General features: G+C 40.7%; 1 protein-coding gene across 4 annotated transcripts in view; it reads left to right on the forward strand.

Annotated features, from left to right (window-relative positions):
* The first annotated feature begins 291 nt into the window (after window positions 1–291).
* The window catches only part of SLC25A37 (solute carrier family 25 member 37), a 47,001-nt gene continuing 31,799 nt past the window's right edge, over window positions 292–15,493 (forward strand). Inside the window, exons 1-2 of one of the 4 annotated variants that reach the window (XM_033947879.1) lie at window positions 12,049–12,467; window positions 15,344–15,401. Coding sequence is in view for 2 of the 4 variants with exons in the window: in XM_033947877.1 (XP_033803768.1) it covers window positions 418–606 (189 nt within the window). In the remaining 2 variants the exon portion in view is untranslated. Of the gene's footprint in view, window positions 607–12,048; window positions 12,468–15,234; window positions 15,402–15,493 lie in introns of those variants that run through there. The other 3 variants (XM_033947877.1, XM_033947878.1, XM_033947880.1) reach the window with 3 other exon arrangements.

The raw sequence follows: 15,493 nt of genomic DNA on the forward strand, positions 1-15,493 counted from the left end.
TCAGGGCCCACGAGAAGGAAGAAGCGCACGAGCCCACTTTACGTTTTCAAAATTATACTCTGACCGCCCAGCTATTTCACAAGTGCCACTAGGCGGTCACGTGACCTAGGTCCACCAACCTGGAGTTCCAGAACTTTGGGGGGGGCTTCTGTCAAAAGCGGAGCGAGCGAAAGACAAGACGTCACAGAGAGAGAGAGGAATGGGAGGGGCGCCTTGCTGTCACTCTCCTATGTGAACCAATCGCTTAGCTGGGAGCGTGTGCGAGCTCTCTGTTTTCTGTAGGTCTGCCAGTGTTTCGTTAGGAGAGGGTTGTTGTGTGGGCGTGGTTTGGGGAGAGGCGAGACGTTGGAAGGGAGGGTACAGGGGGTTACGCTGCCTGTGAACCCTCGCGCCTTCTACGGCGGCATCCCCGAGCGGATGGAGCTGAGCAGCGTGGGGAGCGAGACTGGATTAAGGATGGAGGGAGAAAACCGGGAGGGCGGTCCGGGCCTCGGGGATGAGTATGAGAGTCTGCCGCCGAGCGCTTCGCTTAGCACGCACATGACAGCCGGAGCGGTAGCCGGGATCCTGGAACACAGCGTTATGTACCCCGTGGACTCAGTGAAGGTGAGCTCAGCACGTGTGAGAGACTATGTGGGAGTGATGTTACCTGCCTGAAGAGAAAATGACAGGGTATGTGAAGAAATCACTGTCAGTATGTGTTCTGTTGGTGGACTGTGTATGTGTGTATCAGTGGCTGCTTAGATATGTCTGTATTGTAAGACTGTGAATGCCCGTTTGGATGAGAGAGACAATATTTTTGCATGCATGTGACTAGTTATGATGTTTGTCTGATCGTGGGTTTTATGCTTTGACAGTGCTCGCTGTTAGGTCTGACTCAACTTTTTTGCATTTAGTACCCAAACGAGTTAATAGCCAAAGACTGGATTTTTTTTTTTTTGTATTGCACAATATACTGTAAATGAATGGCAGTATCAGAATTGAACTATAGGCAAATTATGCTACAGTAGCATATTCTCTCTGAGCCACTGCTTAAGTCTCATAAAAAAACAAACAAACCCCAAAATAAAATCGAAAAGCATGCAACCATTCAAAACGAGCATTTTAGGTTAGGACCTTTAATGGAAGTTGTTCACCAATAATTATATTAGAACCTCAGATTGTTATAAGACATTCTGGGTGGTTTAGCATATCAAACTTCTAAGTGCTAAGGATAGTTAATTTATATAGACTAACTTTAGTTGAAATCACCCCTGTCAAAACTTACTGGAGCTTGTAGTTAACTAGTATGCATGTGTTAACTTATTTGTATTGATAATACGCTGTTCAGTATAAATATTATAGAAATAACAGATACAAGAATGCACAAAGATAAACATAAACGCAATACAGATACATGTGTATAGACTATATTTAGTTGAATAGGCCAAACTCCTTAGGAGGTGTGTAAATATAGGGCTCCTTTTACAAAGGTACACTAGCGTTTTTAGCACATGTACTGGATTAGCATGTGTTACCCGAAAAACTGCCACCTGCTCAAGAGGAGGCGGTAGCGGCTAGAATGCATGGTAATTTAGCGCGCATTAAGGCCCTAACGCACCTTTGTGAAAGGAGCCCATAGTGTACTTAGCTGCAATAGTAAACCTAATATTAGATGTGAATATAGGTAGGATGAATGATTTGGTTTGGACATATGCAAATAAGGAGGACAATCGATGTGCCGGTAACATAAGTAGGATGATTGATTATGCCATAATTATACCGATCTTAATGACTCTGTATTGTAACACTGCTACAGAAGCTTCTGTAATTCTGTATAGAGTCCATATATTGTAACACCTCGCAGAAGCTCATGTATTATAACACCTTTTACAGAAGCTCATATGCACACCGCGCTGAATTGACTCCCCAGTCATTAGTAGCGGTATAGAAGCTCACAATAAACAATTCTGCAAGAGCCACCACACTCACATTACCCCTCTCCTCAAGTCACTTCATTGGCTCCCTGTCCGTTTCTGAATACAGTTCAAACTCCTCTTACTGACTTATAAGTGCATTCACTCTGTAGCCCCCTCAATATCTCTCCTCACTTATCTCCCCCTATGCTTTCCCCCATAAACTTTGTTCATCAGGTTCATCAGGTATCTGTACCCTTCTCCTCTGCTGCCAACTCCAGACTCTGTCCCTTCTTTCTTGCCGCGCTGTATGCCTGGAACAGGCTGCCAGAGCCAAAAACGTCATGCAGTGTTCAAATTCAAGCTAAAAGCCCCCTTTTTTGAAGCTGCTTTCAACTCAACTCACTCACCGTCAGTTACTTTTACTCATCGTATCATTCCTTCTGCTAGAAACACCCCAACCCTGAGATGTCCTTTCTGTCTGTCCAAATCGGATTGTAAGCTCTTCTCTCTATTGTAAGCTGTGGTCGCCGTTCAGCGCTATAGAAATGATAATAGTAGTAGTAGTATCCAGGCTACAAAACTAAGGGTCCTTTTACTAAGGCGTGCTAGCCGTGTAGCGCGTGCTTAATATTAGCACATGTTAAAACAGCTAGCACGCCTTAGTAATAGGACTTCTAACTTAGCTTTCTTATCTTCCTGATTGAGTGAATTATCTTTGAGAAGATTAGGTAATGCATATGCAATAATCCTGTAACAATTAACTTTTTACAACTTTTATATAATGATTTAATGTTCATTTTCATTGGTACAGGCTTTCAGAAAAGTATCAGACAAGTTGTAACTTCTTCCTGTAAACAAACTATGAAATTGTATTTTTGGAGTCCTGAACTAGTCAGAGTAATGGCAAATTCATTATCCTTAACATCAATCTCATTCTAAAGTTTTTCTGTTAACGATTTGAAACAGTTGTTTCCTTTAAAAATTGTGCAGAACTCATAAACTGAACAAGTTTTTTGATTGTGGTATTTTTTAAGGATTTAATAAGGTGAGTGTATGTGGAGGGGTGTCTAACAGGTTTTGTTTTTTTTTGTCTTTGTACTTACTGTGAATGATACTTTTTTGAATTTCCTTTTATGTTATGACAATCCATTTGTAATCTGCCTTGAACTGCAAAGTAATGGCGGAATAGAAATCCCTAATGTAATGTAATGTTATCACTGGTCTTATTAGTGAGCTGTGCATGTAGTTTGGGCAGCTTGGTAACAAATAACTAACTGCAAGGATGGAGAATACAATTCTTGGTACCTGCTAGCTCCAATGTGTGCAGGAAATTAATCTAAAATGATTTTTATCTGCTTTGTTTGCATTCAAAGCCTGATACATTCATGCATTTCAGAAGATTTGTTTTCTGATTAGCTTTACTGAGCTATTTATTGCATTTTAAATTCTTATATCAGGGAACATGACTAAATGAATAACAATAAAAACATAGATTCACATGAAATAAATTAATATTCTTCTTTATCTCTTGAAACAGATGAACCCAAGAGATCATAAAGAGATGGTATACAACATGAAATATTTAGAAAGAAAATTAGCATTAGAAGCTCATGCCTATATTAAGGGCCATTTATTAAACCTTTACACGCACTAACAGATATTACCATGAGCATGTCCTGCATAGTCCATAGGAACATAATGGGCCACATAGCTCTTAACCCATTTTAATGTCCAGTGTATGCTAATCTTTAGTAAACATTAGAACCAGTTCTACTTACATCACATGCTTTCTTTATATATGTGTGTGTATGTATCTTATCTGTTTATCTATATTTTTGAATCTACAAAGCTATATAAAAAATCATAGGAAGAATTTTCCAGCTTCACCCAATATTTACAAGAGTAAGGAATGAGTTTTGCACCCAAAGCATCTTACCTCGGTGGGTCTTGAGAAAGTAAGAATTGCCGTACCAAAGGTCCATCTAGCCCACTATCCTGCTTTCAGTAGTGGCCAATCAAATCACAAAACTTGGCAGAATCCCAAAGATTATTGACTCCATGAATAAGTGACTGCTTTGATTCTACCACAAAAAGATAGTGCTGTAATTCTCGTGGCTTCCCTTGTCAATCATAATTGCAGTTTATGAACTTTCCTTGCAGGAGCTTATCCAAACCTTTTTGAAACTTAGACTTGCCAACTGCTTTTATTTACCACAGTCTTTGGAAATGAGATCCAAAGATTACGGTAACTATTTTTGTTGAATGAAAAAATATTTTATCCTATTGGTTTTAATAGTATTATCATGTAACTTCATGGAGTATACCTCTTGTTTTTTGTACCTTTTGAATGAGTAAATTGGTTCACATTTTTTCTATAGTCTAAATAAAGCACAATAATCTCCAGTTAAGTGGATATGTTAACATCATTTCTAGACTTTTTGGCAATCTGTTTTGGGGTAGCCCGTACCTCTATTAGCCATTCCACTAAGCCAGTAGTAGAGTTTACTAAGAGATGAGATGGCATTTTCTGGTACCTTAAAAACTTCAAGTTTTACTTGAAAAGGAACCTAAATGGTTATAGCAGCAGGCTCAGATCTAGGGAAGGCAAGGTTGAAGTCCACCACTGCGCCTTGTTGTCTTGGGCAAATTACATACTTAAGCCTCTGTTGCCTCAGATGCCAGATTAGATTGTAAGTTTTCCAAGGACAGGAAAAGCCTTACTGTACCCCAAAGTAACTTGCCTTGAGCTATTAGTGAAAACAGCATGAGCTACATCTGAAATCCATTTTCTTACCTGTTGGTATTGATATAATCATGTTTTGGAAGTTTAACATGCCTAGATTGAATTGCTTTACAAAGTTATCCAGATTTCTTTTTTTTCAGTTTCCTGCAAATTAAAATCTTGTCCCCCTACCAGCAACTTGAGCAGTTATTTGTGTGGTTTCTTCAGTTTGAGATTTCTTCAGTCTGCTGGATCTGGCCTGAGAAGATGGATTCCTGAGCTTCAGAGCAAAAAACTGTTTTGAGAGGTTAAAACTGCTAATGAAATAACTTGATGTTGGGATGCCAAGGCAGCTCAGATACATTCCTATGTGATACTGGTAGCTCTGCTCATATGAAATATGGAATTTTCACTGAGATTAAGAGCAAACCAAACATAGTGGAGAGGACAAGATGCAAAACCTAAAGAAATACCAGTCTATTATACTTCAATATGACTCGACACAGGCCGTGTTTTGGCTATCAAGCCTGCATCAGAAGGCTTGAAGTGTTGGAAAAACAGGAATAGACTTCAAAAAATTATCATGTTCAGAAATCACAGGGCTTTTTGCTTCCTCCTTTTTTCTTCTATCTGTAACTTCTGAATGTGATATACGAGAGGCATTCAATAATTTATCTATCTCCAGTAGGAAAGAAAAGAGTTTTCATAACCTTTTGTTTTATTTTTCAGTATAGTACCTTGATAGCTCCATACACTTCATACATTTTTCCTACATTAATTTTAACCCCTTTGAAAATAATTCTTCTATTTGACCTTCAAACCAGGATGTCACAGCTTTCTTGACGTCTTCATCACTTGTACCTTCATCACTGCTGTCCTTGGAGAGATTTCTTCAAAACACGGAACAGGAAATAATCTAAGGGTGCCAGGTCAGGACTGTAGGGGGGACAGTTCAGCTTCTGAAACCCACATTCTTGGATGGCAGCCTCTGATTGTCGTGACGTGTGCACCAGCACATTGTCGTGAAGAAGCAGCATGCCTGCTGTGAGTTTTCATCTTTTCTCCTTGATTGACTCCTGCAAAGTGATTATTGTGTTGGTATAAATCTCCCTGGTTATGGTTTTCTTGTGTGGCATGAACACCAGAAGCAAAAGTACTTAATCATCCCAGAAGACAGTTGCCATGACTTTGCCTGTGTGCAGATTTTTCTGTCTTGAATTTTTTTGGGGTGGGGGATGACTAGTACTTCCACTGCATTGATTCCATTTTGTACTTGGGATCTCTGAGATAGATCCAAGTCTCATCTCCAGTCACCAAACGATGAAAAAAATTCATTTGATCTTTACAGAGTATCTCCAGGTTCTCCTGACAACACTGGAACCTCGTGGCTTTCTGTAGCGTCAACATTCTTGGAATTCATCTTGCACTAACATTGGACATGCCCAACTTTCATGAATTATTTTCTAAACTGTACCTGATGAAATGCCCAGTTCTTCATGGATTTGGGAAACCTTAATTTGTTTGTCTAACAAAATTAAATCCTCAACTTTTTTGTATATTTCTGTGGAAGTTCCTTCTACAGGCTGTCCAGTGTGAAGGTCACCTTCAATGGACTCTACACCGGTGTTCTTCAACCTTTTTACACCTATGGACCGGCGGAAATAAAATAATTATTTTGTGGACCGGCAAACTACTAAGACTGAAATTTTTTTTAAAAACCATCGCCGCCCCGTCCCCGCGAGCTCAGTCCCACAAATCATCTGATCCCATCCGCACAATCCTCAAATAGTTATGATTTTATATTCAAGTTTCAAGTTTATTAGGTATCTTGATGAATCGCTTAATCAAACTTCAAAGCGATGTACACATTAAAATTTACATTTGTTAGGTAACAGTACAATACATACGAATATTAAAAAAATAAATAAATAAATAAATTACACTGTTTAACATACTCTTGACATTAGGTAAGGAGGGGTGAAATACAATTCATTAAAGTAAAGAAGAGACATTCAGGGAAAAAACACAAGGGTAATAGTTAAAAAAAAATATAATAAAGCACAATGGAGTAGTAACATAAAAAAATCAGTTTGCAAAGGCATCTTTAAAAAGAAAAGTTTTTAAGTTACTTTTAAATTTTCCGAATTCCTTCTCCTCCCTTAAAAAAATAGGGAGGGCATTCCAAGTCTGAGGTGCAGTACATGAAAAAATAAATTGCCTTCTCGTACTTATACTTTTTAATGAAGGAATAGACAATAAGTTTTGTTCGTTGGATCTTAAAATTCTCCTTGCAGAATATGGAATTAATAATTTAAATAAAAAAGCGGGGGTCATATTATATAGAGTTTTGAAGATGATTATACAAAGTTTAAAAGTTATTCTGTGAATAACTGGAAGCCAGTGTGCATTTTTAAGAAGCGGTGTTACATGGTCGAATTTTCTGGATTTGGTTATTAATTTAATTGATGCATTTTGTATGATTTGGAGACGTTTTATTTCATGTAAAGCAATTCCTTTAAATAGAGAATTGCAATAGTCTATTTTAGACATCACCAAAGAGTGAATCAGAATGTTGAGTGATTTGGGACATAGAAATTTTGAAATAGAGCGAATTTTACGTAATCTGTAAAAGGTAGTTTTCATGATGTTACTAATATGGTCGTGAAAAGTAAGTTTATTATCGAAAATTACCCCTAAAATTTTAATATTTTGGACTAATTGTAGGGGAACGTTTTGAATAGCGACAGGAGTAACAAGAGGGAAACTATCCTTCCATGGAAAAAGCATGATATTAGTTTTTTTGATATTAAGTGCCAATCTGTTTTCATCCAGCCAGTGATAAATTTGGTCAAGTTTCCTATTAATATCTGAAATTTCAAGTACATCATTATTATTTAGAGGATGCAGTAGCTGAATGTCATCAGCATAGGCAAAAACCTGAAAGCCTACAGATTGGCATAATGTCAACAGTGGTGCCAGAAAAATATTGAAAAGTAAAGAATAGATCCTTGGGGAACCCCATGTGCAATGTGTGATGGTTTAGAGGAAGATTCATTGAAAAAAACTGTGGATGTGCGATTACTGAAATAGGATGTAAACCACGCAAGAACTTCATCTGTAACCCCAATAGATTGGAGTCTATTGAGAAGAAGTTGATGATCAATCGTGTCAAATGCTGCTGAAAGATCAATAGAAATTAACAGCACCGATTGATGATGATCTAAGAAATATTGAATGGAAGTTGTCATGCCAATCAGGGAGTGTTCTGTGCTATGGTGCTGTCTAAAACCAGTTTGATTCGGATGTAACACGTTAGTTTTTTCTACAAACTCTGAAATTTGGTTGAAAACAATTTTCTCTGTTAATTTTGCTAAAAAGGGGATGTTAGATATAGGTCTATAATTGGATAGGTCATCATGACCGATATTTTTATCTTTAATAATGGGACGGATGTATGACTTTTTCCAATCCAGAGGTACAATGTGTTGGTTTAAACTTTCGGTAACTAATGTTTGAATCAAAGGTCCAAAGATGTCAAAATATTGTTTAAGAATAAGTGGTGGTATCTGATCAGCTTTAGAACCTTTGATATTCAGAGTTTTAAGAATAGTTTCAATCTCATTTAGACTAGGTATTTTAAATTTGGAACATTTGGAAGATAGTGAATCTGGATTAACCTGTTCAAGATCTTTTAAAAGTAATAAGTTATTTTTAAATAATTTCCTAATGTTAGTAATTTTTTCAGTAAAGTAATTTGCCAGTTCTTGAGCAGTGGGAACTGTATTATTTGATTCACATTATTTTTTATTATTTGGTGTTATATTGTTGAGGATGGTATAAAGAAGAGAAGGATTTTTAGCTTTTAATATTTTATCGGAATAATATTTCATTTTGGTTTGATTTATTTTTGCTTTATAGAACTTCGAATGTTCACTGTATATTAGTAAATTGTTTTCGGTTTTATCTTTTCTCCACTTTCGTTCGAGAGATCTTAATTGTTTTTTAAGAAGTAAAAGTTCTGAAGTAAACCAGGGATTATGGATTTTACGAACAGAGATGATTTTACTTTGTATTGGAGCAAGTTTATTTATGGTAGATTGTATGGCCATATTCCAAAGATTGGTTAAATCATCAATTGAATTAGTGACTGATTCAGAAAAGTCTAATTTAAGTGTTGCTTGTATTGACTCGGAAGAAAGTTCTTTAAAATTCCTAAAAGTGATTGTTGTTTAGTTTTAGATTTGATACTTGGACTAGTATAGGCTAATGAAATCATGTGATGATCTGACCATGGGACTGGGAGGCAACAATTTAAAGAAAAGTTGTTTTTTGCAGATGCTGTTATAAGGGCTGTGTCAATAGTATGACCAGCTTGATGTGTTGGTTGTGTTATTAATGAACATAAGTCTAATTGCCTAATATGAGAAAGAATTGTTTTAGTATAGCTGTTGTTCTGATCATCAAAATGGATATTAAAGTCCCCCAAGATTAACGGATTTAAAGTGGAGCTACCAAATTCAAAAAGTAAGGACTGAAGGTGTGTAATGTTGTCAGAATTTATCGGAGGAGGTAAGTAAATTAGTAGAACGTCCGTTTTTGGTTTTGTTTGTATGGAAAATTGTAAATATTCAATAGATGCGTTGCCTGTAGACTTATCCACTTGTGTTAATAGAGATTCTTTAAATATTGCAGCCAAACCTCCACCTTTTTTGTTGGGACGATGGTTATAGAGACAAGATAAACCATTTGGGCAGGCAAAAGTAAGATAGGCTTCTTCACCATCCGAAAGCCAAGTTTCTGTTAGAAATAGTATATCTAAGGATTGTTGTAAAATAAGATCTCTAATAAGGTGATATTTTGTTTTCATAGAACGAGTATTGATTAGACCTATATTTAAAGGCCTGGTTTTTTGAAATTGTGGAGGGTTGGAATAAGCAGGGGAGGTTGTTTTAGTAAGGAGTAAATTAACATTTGAATTAATTTGGTTTGTCTCAGTCTTCATAGGTCTACGGCCCCAAAAAACCGGGATAGATGAAAGTGTATTATCCATATTTGCAAAGTTAGAATTAGAAGTATGAATAACGATTATGTTTAATTTCAATGAAATTAAGATACAAGAAAAAAAGAAAATTGTTGAGAAAGAGTAATTATTATTTATTTTTTTGAGAATTTTTTGGATTTTAAGCCAATTTGTTAAAAAAATCATCAGTCCGCACTGCAGTATCGCACAAAGGAGCGCATTAAGGAGCAGAACCTGCTCCTTAAGCGCGCTCCTTTAAGTGACAGGCTTTAAAGTTCATATACCGGAAGTTGGGGGGCGGTATCAGGAACGCGCCGCCGCTGTGCGGCGGCAGAGGGATCACAGAAAAATCAACTAAGGAAAATAAAAGCAAGGTAAAAAGCCTTAACACAACTAAAATCAAACAGGAACTTAAAACCATATAAACCATTTAAAACAAAACTAAAATTAAGTCTAGTGCCATGCAGTAGCTATCAATGCTGTTGAAAGTGCTAGCGTGCGCTGCAAAGTGACAGGCTTTAAAGTTCATATACTGGAAGTTGGGGGGCGGTATCAGGAACGCGCCGCCGCTGCGCGCTGGCAGAGGGATCACAGAAGGATCAACGGAAGTTGGGGGGCGGTATCAGGAACGCGCCGCCGCTGCGTTGAACATATTTTGTTAAAGTATAAAAAGAAACAATATTCTATACAATTGTCATTTTATAAATACAAATAATACAGGGCAAAGATCAACAAAACCCCTGTCTCCCCTCCCCTTCACATATATCCCCTCTACTATCGAGAAAACTGGATAAGCCAAATTATTACAGAATGCTACACAAATATCATGTAACAGAATACCACAGTCACACATGGCAGGAATGGTGTTGGGGGAGTGCAACTAGGGCAACTGCCCCCTGGTCAGAGAGAGCCCTAAGCCAGCTGGAAGCTAAAGAAGCACTGCATGGGCTTTGCACTCCCCCAGTTATGTCTAACATCAGCTCTAGCAAGATACATATTTCAAATCTTATATATTCTAATCACAAGATAGAAATAAAATTATTTTTTTCTACCTTTTGTCGTCTCTGGTTTCTGCTTTCATTGGCTTTTCACTCTCTTCCATCCAGCGTCTGCCCTCTGTCTCTTCAGTGCAGCATCTGCCCCTTCCATCCACTGTCTATTTTTCCCTGCCATCTCTCCTCTTGCCCCCCCTCCCCCCAATTTGGTCTGGCATCCATCATCTTCCTTCTGTTCCCCTCATGGTCTGGCATCTCTCTCCTTCCCTCCCTCCTGTGGTTTTTAGCATCTCTCTCTTCTCATTTCCTCCACTCAGATCTGATATCATTCTCTCCTCTCTCGTCCCTTTCCTTTTCTTCTCTGGTCTTCCTTCTCAATTTTCTGCCTCCATCTAAATTACATTCTTTCTTACTATTTAGTCCTGTTTCCCTCTTTTCACTGTGTCTACCCACAGCTTGTCACCTCTTTCCCTCACTCCTCCATTATCTTACTAACTACTGGATGGAAGGAGGAGATAAATAAAGGGCATATGCTGGATTGGGGGAACTATCTTCTTCCCCCAATCCAGCATATACCCTTTATTTATCTCCTCCTTCCATCCAGTATGTGTTCTTTCCCCACTTTCATTCAGCATCTGCTCTCCCCTCTCAACTGACATCCATCTCTCTCTCCTTCTCACTTCCATCATCTGCCCCCTTCTCTCTCTCTCCTCCCCACCACTTCCATCATCTGCCCTCCTTCCCCTCACCTTTACGGGTCGCTTTCTTTCCCCTAAGGTTGGCTCATGTCAGAGGGGAAGCTTTGGCTGAGCAGAACCACTTGCAAGGAACAGTGGAACTTACTTGACATTGATGCCGGGGCCCGTCGCTGTTTGAAGAAAAAAAAAAAAAGTTGAAAAAAGGGACCTGCAAAGGTGAGAGGAAGGGAGACCTCCAGGACAGCTGCTCTTTGCCGTCCTTCAGTGGCTCAAGAGTCTTTAGGCTAGCGGCAGCTCTATGTGCTTTTAACTTCAGCACAGAGCTGCCCCTAAGCAGTAGTTTAGCTGCGGTTTCATGAGGCAGCCTCGGGGCCTTTGCTAGGCCGACTCACATCGCATCATCGAAGCGGGCCGGCCTAGCAAAGGCCCCAAGACTGTGTCATGAAACCGCGGCTAAACTACTTATTAGGGGCAACTCTGTGCCGAAGTTAAAAGCACACAGTTGCCGCTGCTGGTCTGGAGGTGCGGAGACAAAGGCAGGAAGCATACGCGGCAGGAATCCTGGCACAGCGATGGCAACAGGAAGTTGCAGGTCAGCTGACGCTGGCACCTTTCGTTGCGGCGGGGACCCGAATCCTTCACAGACCGGCAAGATTTTTTTGCGGACCGCCACCGGTCCGCAGACCGGCGGTTAAAGAATAGTGCTCTACATCACTTAAACTGCTTGCTCCAAAATTTTACTTTGTAGAATGATGGAACAGATTCGCCATAAGCCACAGTTATGGATTTATGGATCTCCTTTGACTTTGTCTTTTCTTTTGTGAGAAATTTTATCACTGAATGGTGTTACAAATCTAGCAGTTTCTTACTTGATTCGCACGAGGACTGTCCTGTCGCTTGGAATATTAGATTAACACTAAGCTGCAGCTGTGCATGAGTAACCTTGAGACATGTCACAGCATGCACAGACTTGATTGGCTGGCTCGAACCTTCTCTCTGATGTCAGAACTGACGTTGGGGGAAGGTTTGTGGGCCGTTGATGTGCAATCGCTGCACACTGGCCCTTCCCTTATCTTCCTGGAGTTGCGGCGAGTGGTGGTGGACCAGGAGCAGAGGAGGAGGAATCGACGGCGGGTAGGTAGGCTTCGGCGCTGCAGGGAGGGAGCAAGGCAGGCTTCGGCGTGGCAGGGAAGGAGGGAGTACGAAGGAGACAGGCTGGAAGGCAGTGAGGGGGCATGAACTCGGGACATGGGAGGGAGGGAGGGAGGGAGGATGAAGGAGAAAGGCAGTGAGGGGGAGGGGGCACAAATTCGGGACATGGGAGGGAGGGAGGATGAAGGAGAAAGGCAGTGAGGAGGAGGGGGCATGAACTTGGGACATGGGAGAGAGGGAAGATGAAGGAGAAAGGCAGTGAGGGGAAGGGGACATGAACTCGGGACATGGGAGAGAGGGAATAGAAAGGGACAATTGTTGGGCCTGAGTGAGGAATGGAAGGAAGGAAGGAGACTCATGAAATCACCAGACAACAAAGGTAGAAAAATGTTATATTTTCTATTTAGTGATCAAAATTTGTCAGTTTTGAGAATTTATATCTGCTGTGTGTATTGTGTGTATATGAAAAAAGAAAGGAACAGGGTGCAGAGCTTGGCAGGGAAGGGGAGACAGGGTGCAGAGCCTGGCAAGGAGTGTGAGGGTGGGTGCAGAGCCTGGCAAGAAGTGTGGGGGTGGGTGCAGAGCCAGGCAGGGAGTGAGGGGAGCTGGGTGAAGAGCCTAGTATATATTAGAACACAATTTGGTATATATTATTACACAATTTGCTTTTTCTTGTTTTCCTACTCTAAATCTAGGGTGTGTCTTATGGAGCGAAAAATACGGTAAACAGGATGGAGTCAGTCCAGAGGAAGGGAACTAAAATGATCGGTGATCTATGTCCTAAGGTGTACAGAGACAGACTTAAAAGATTTCAATATGGTATACTTTAGAGGAAAAGCGAGAGAGGGGAGATATGATAGAGACATTTAAATACTTACGTGGCATAAGTACGCATTAGGTGAGTCTCTTTCAGTTGAAAGGAAACTCCAGAGTGAGAGGTCATAGGATGAAATTAAGAGGTGATAGGCTAAAGAGTAATCTAAGGAAATACCGTATTTGCCGGCGTATAAGACGACTTTTTAGTACCTTAAAATCCTCCCCAAAGTTGGGGGTCGTCTTATACGCCGGGTACAGTTTACATGCCTTACTTGCGGGGCTGGATGTACTCAGTCGCGCGGCTCTTCTTCTCCCTACCTTCTCTGCTTGCAGCACAGAGCCGAACGGAAGTCTTCCCGACGTCAGCGCTGACGTCGGAGGGGAGGGAGGGCTTAAACAAAGCTTAAACAAAGCCCTCCCTCCCTCCGACGTCAGCGCTGACGTCGGGAAGACTTCCGTTCGGCTCTGTGCAGCAGGCATGGCAGGTAAGGAGAAAGAGAGTAGCCTCGCGGTACCAAGAGAGAGGGGCGGCCGCCCCGCCCCGGTTGCAGCACAGCCGGCCAGGTTCCCTTACTTTTGTGGCACTTCCCCGACCGACCGATAACAGCCCGGGTCCGACAATCCTCCCTGCCCTGTAGCCGCGAATCTAAATACCTTCTTACAGCAGCTGTAAGAAGGTAATTTAGATTCGCGGTTAAGGGCAGGGAGGTTTGTCGGACCGGGGCTGTTGTCGGTTGGTCGGGGAAGTGCCACAAAAGTAAGGGAACCTGGCCGGCTGTGCTGCACCCGGGGCGGTAGAGAAGGTGTGCGGAAGAAGGGGTCGTCTTATACGGCGAGTATAACACAAAACTCTATTTTTTAACTAAAAGTTGGGGGGTCGTCTTATACGCCCAGTCGTCCTATACGCCGGCAAATACGGTAACTTTTTTTTTTACAGAAAGGGTGGTAGATGCAAGAAATAGTCTCCTGATAGAGGTAGTGGAAACGGACTGAATTCAATAAAGTGTGCTACAGGCATGTGGGATCTCTTAGGGAGAGAAGGAGATGGGGGGGGGGATACTGCGGATGGGCAGACTGAATGGGTCATTTGGCCTTAATCTGCCCTCATGCTTCTATCATGGATTGGCTCACATGCTGACAGGACAAAACTATTTTGTAAAGGCTGGCTGGATTTGCTAGCACTGACCTTGCCCCCCATCTGTCAAACTTCAAGAATTCTCCTCTTATGACCCCTTATAATGGTTAGGTGCCCCCATTTTTCAAGATGGTAGTGAGACAGGATGCCACTGGGTGCCTCCCCAACCAGGCAAGAAGTATTGGTCCAGGTCGTCAAGGGCTTCCCTGTGTTGGGTGCCTGATAGAGATGACCTGGACCAGATAGCCTTGGGATTGTTGTGGCTACCATACCCACTTGAGCTCCAAGTCCTCTGAGATGTAGTGTTGTGCTTCACCTCAGATGACTGTAGTGTTCCTGGGTAGGATCTTTATTTCACCTCTGAGTTGAAGTAGAATCTGTGCTAAAAGGAAAGTAAACAACTGCTTGAAAATTCAGCATGGTTTTATACATCAGAAGTAGTTCTGAATTTGCTGAGTTTGCATATGTTTTGCATGCTAACAAGGCTACCTTTAGTGCAGTAGTCTCAAACTCAAACCCTTTGCAGGGCCACATTTTGGATTTGTAGGTACTTGGAGGGCATCAGAAAAAAATAGTTAATGTCTGATTAAAGAAATGACAATTTTGCATGAAGTAAAACTCTTTATAGTTTATAATTCTTTCCTTTTTGCTAAGTCTCAATAATAATATTGTAATGTATAGCTAAAGAGACATATGATCAAGAAACTGTTTTATTTTACTTTTGTGATTATGCTAAACATACCGAGGGCCTCAAAATAGTACCTGGCGGGCCACGAGTTTGAGACCACAGCTCTAGTGCAACTTGTTTTTACAATGGATTTTTCCCTGCCAAAACCTTACTGCTTTGCAAGCTTAGTGTGAAAAAATCTAGTTTATTACATTGGGCTCTTTGTGTGTAATTTCATAGGGACATGGCAGCATGATGTTGCCTCTTCCCCACATATCCTGTCTGGAAGGTGCATGGGGTAAGTAAAGATAGGTAGGCCACACATTGACAGGATATTCAGAGAGTAAGAACTGTGAATGTGTTGGTGGATAACGGGAAGGGCAAAGGTCT

Source organism: Geotrypetes seraphini, chromosome 6 (assembly GCF_902459505.1).
Source record: "Geotrypetes seraphini chromosome 6, aGeoSer1.1, whole genome shotgun sequence".
Classification (NCBI taxonomy): Eukaryota; Metazoa; Chordata; class Amphibia; order Gymnophiona; family Dermophiidae; genus Geotrypetes; species Geotrypetes seraphini.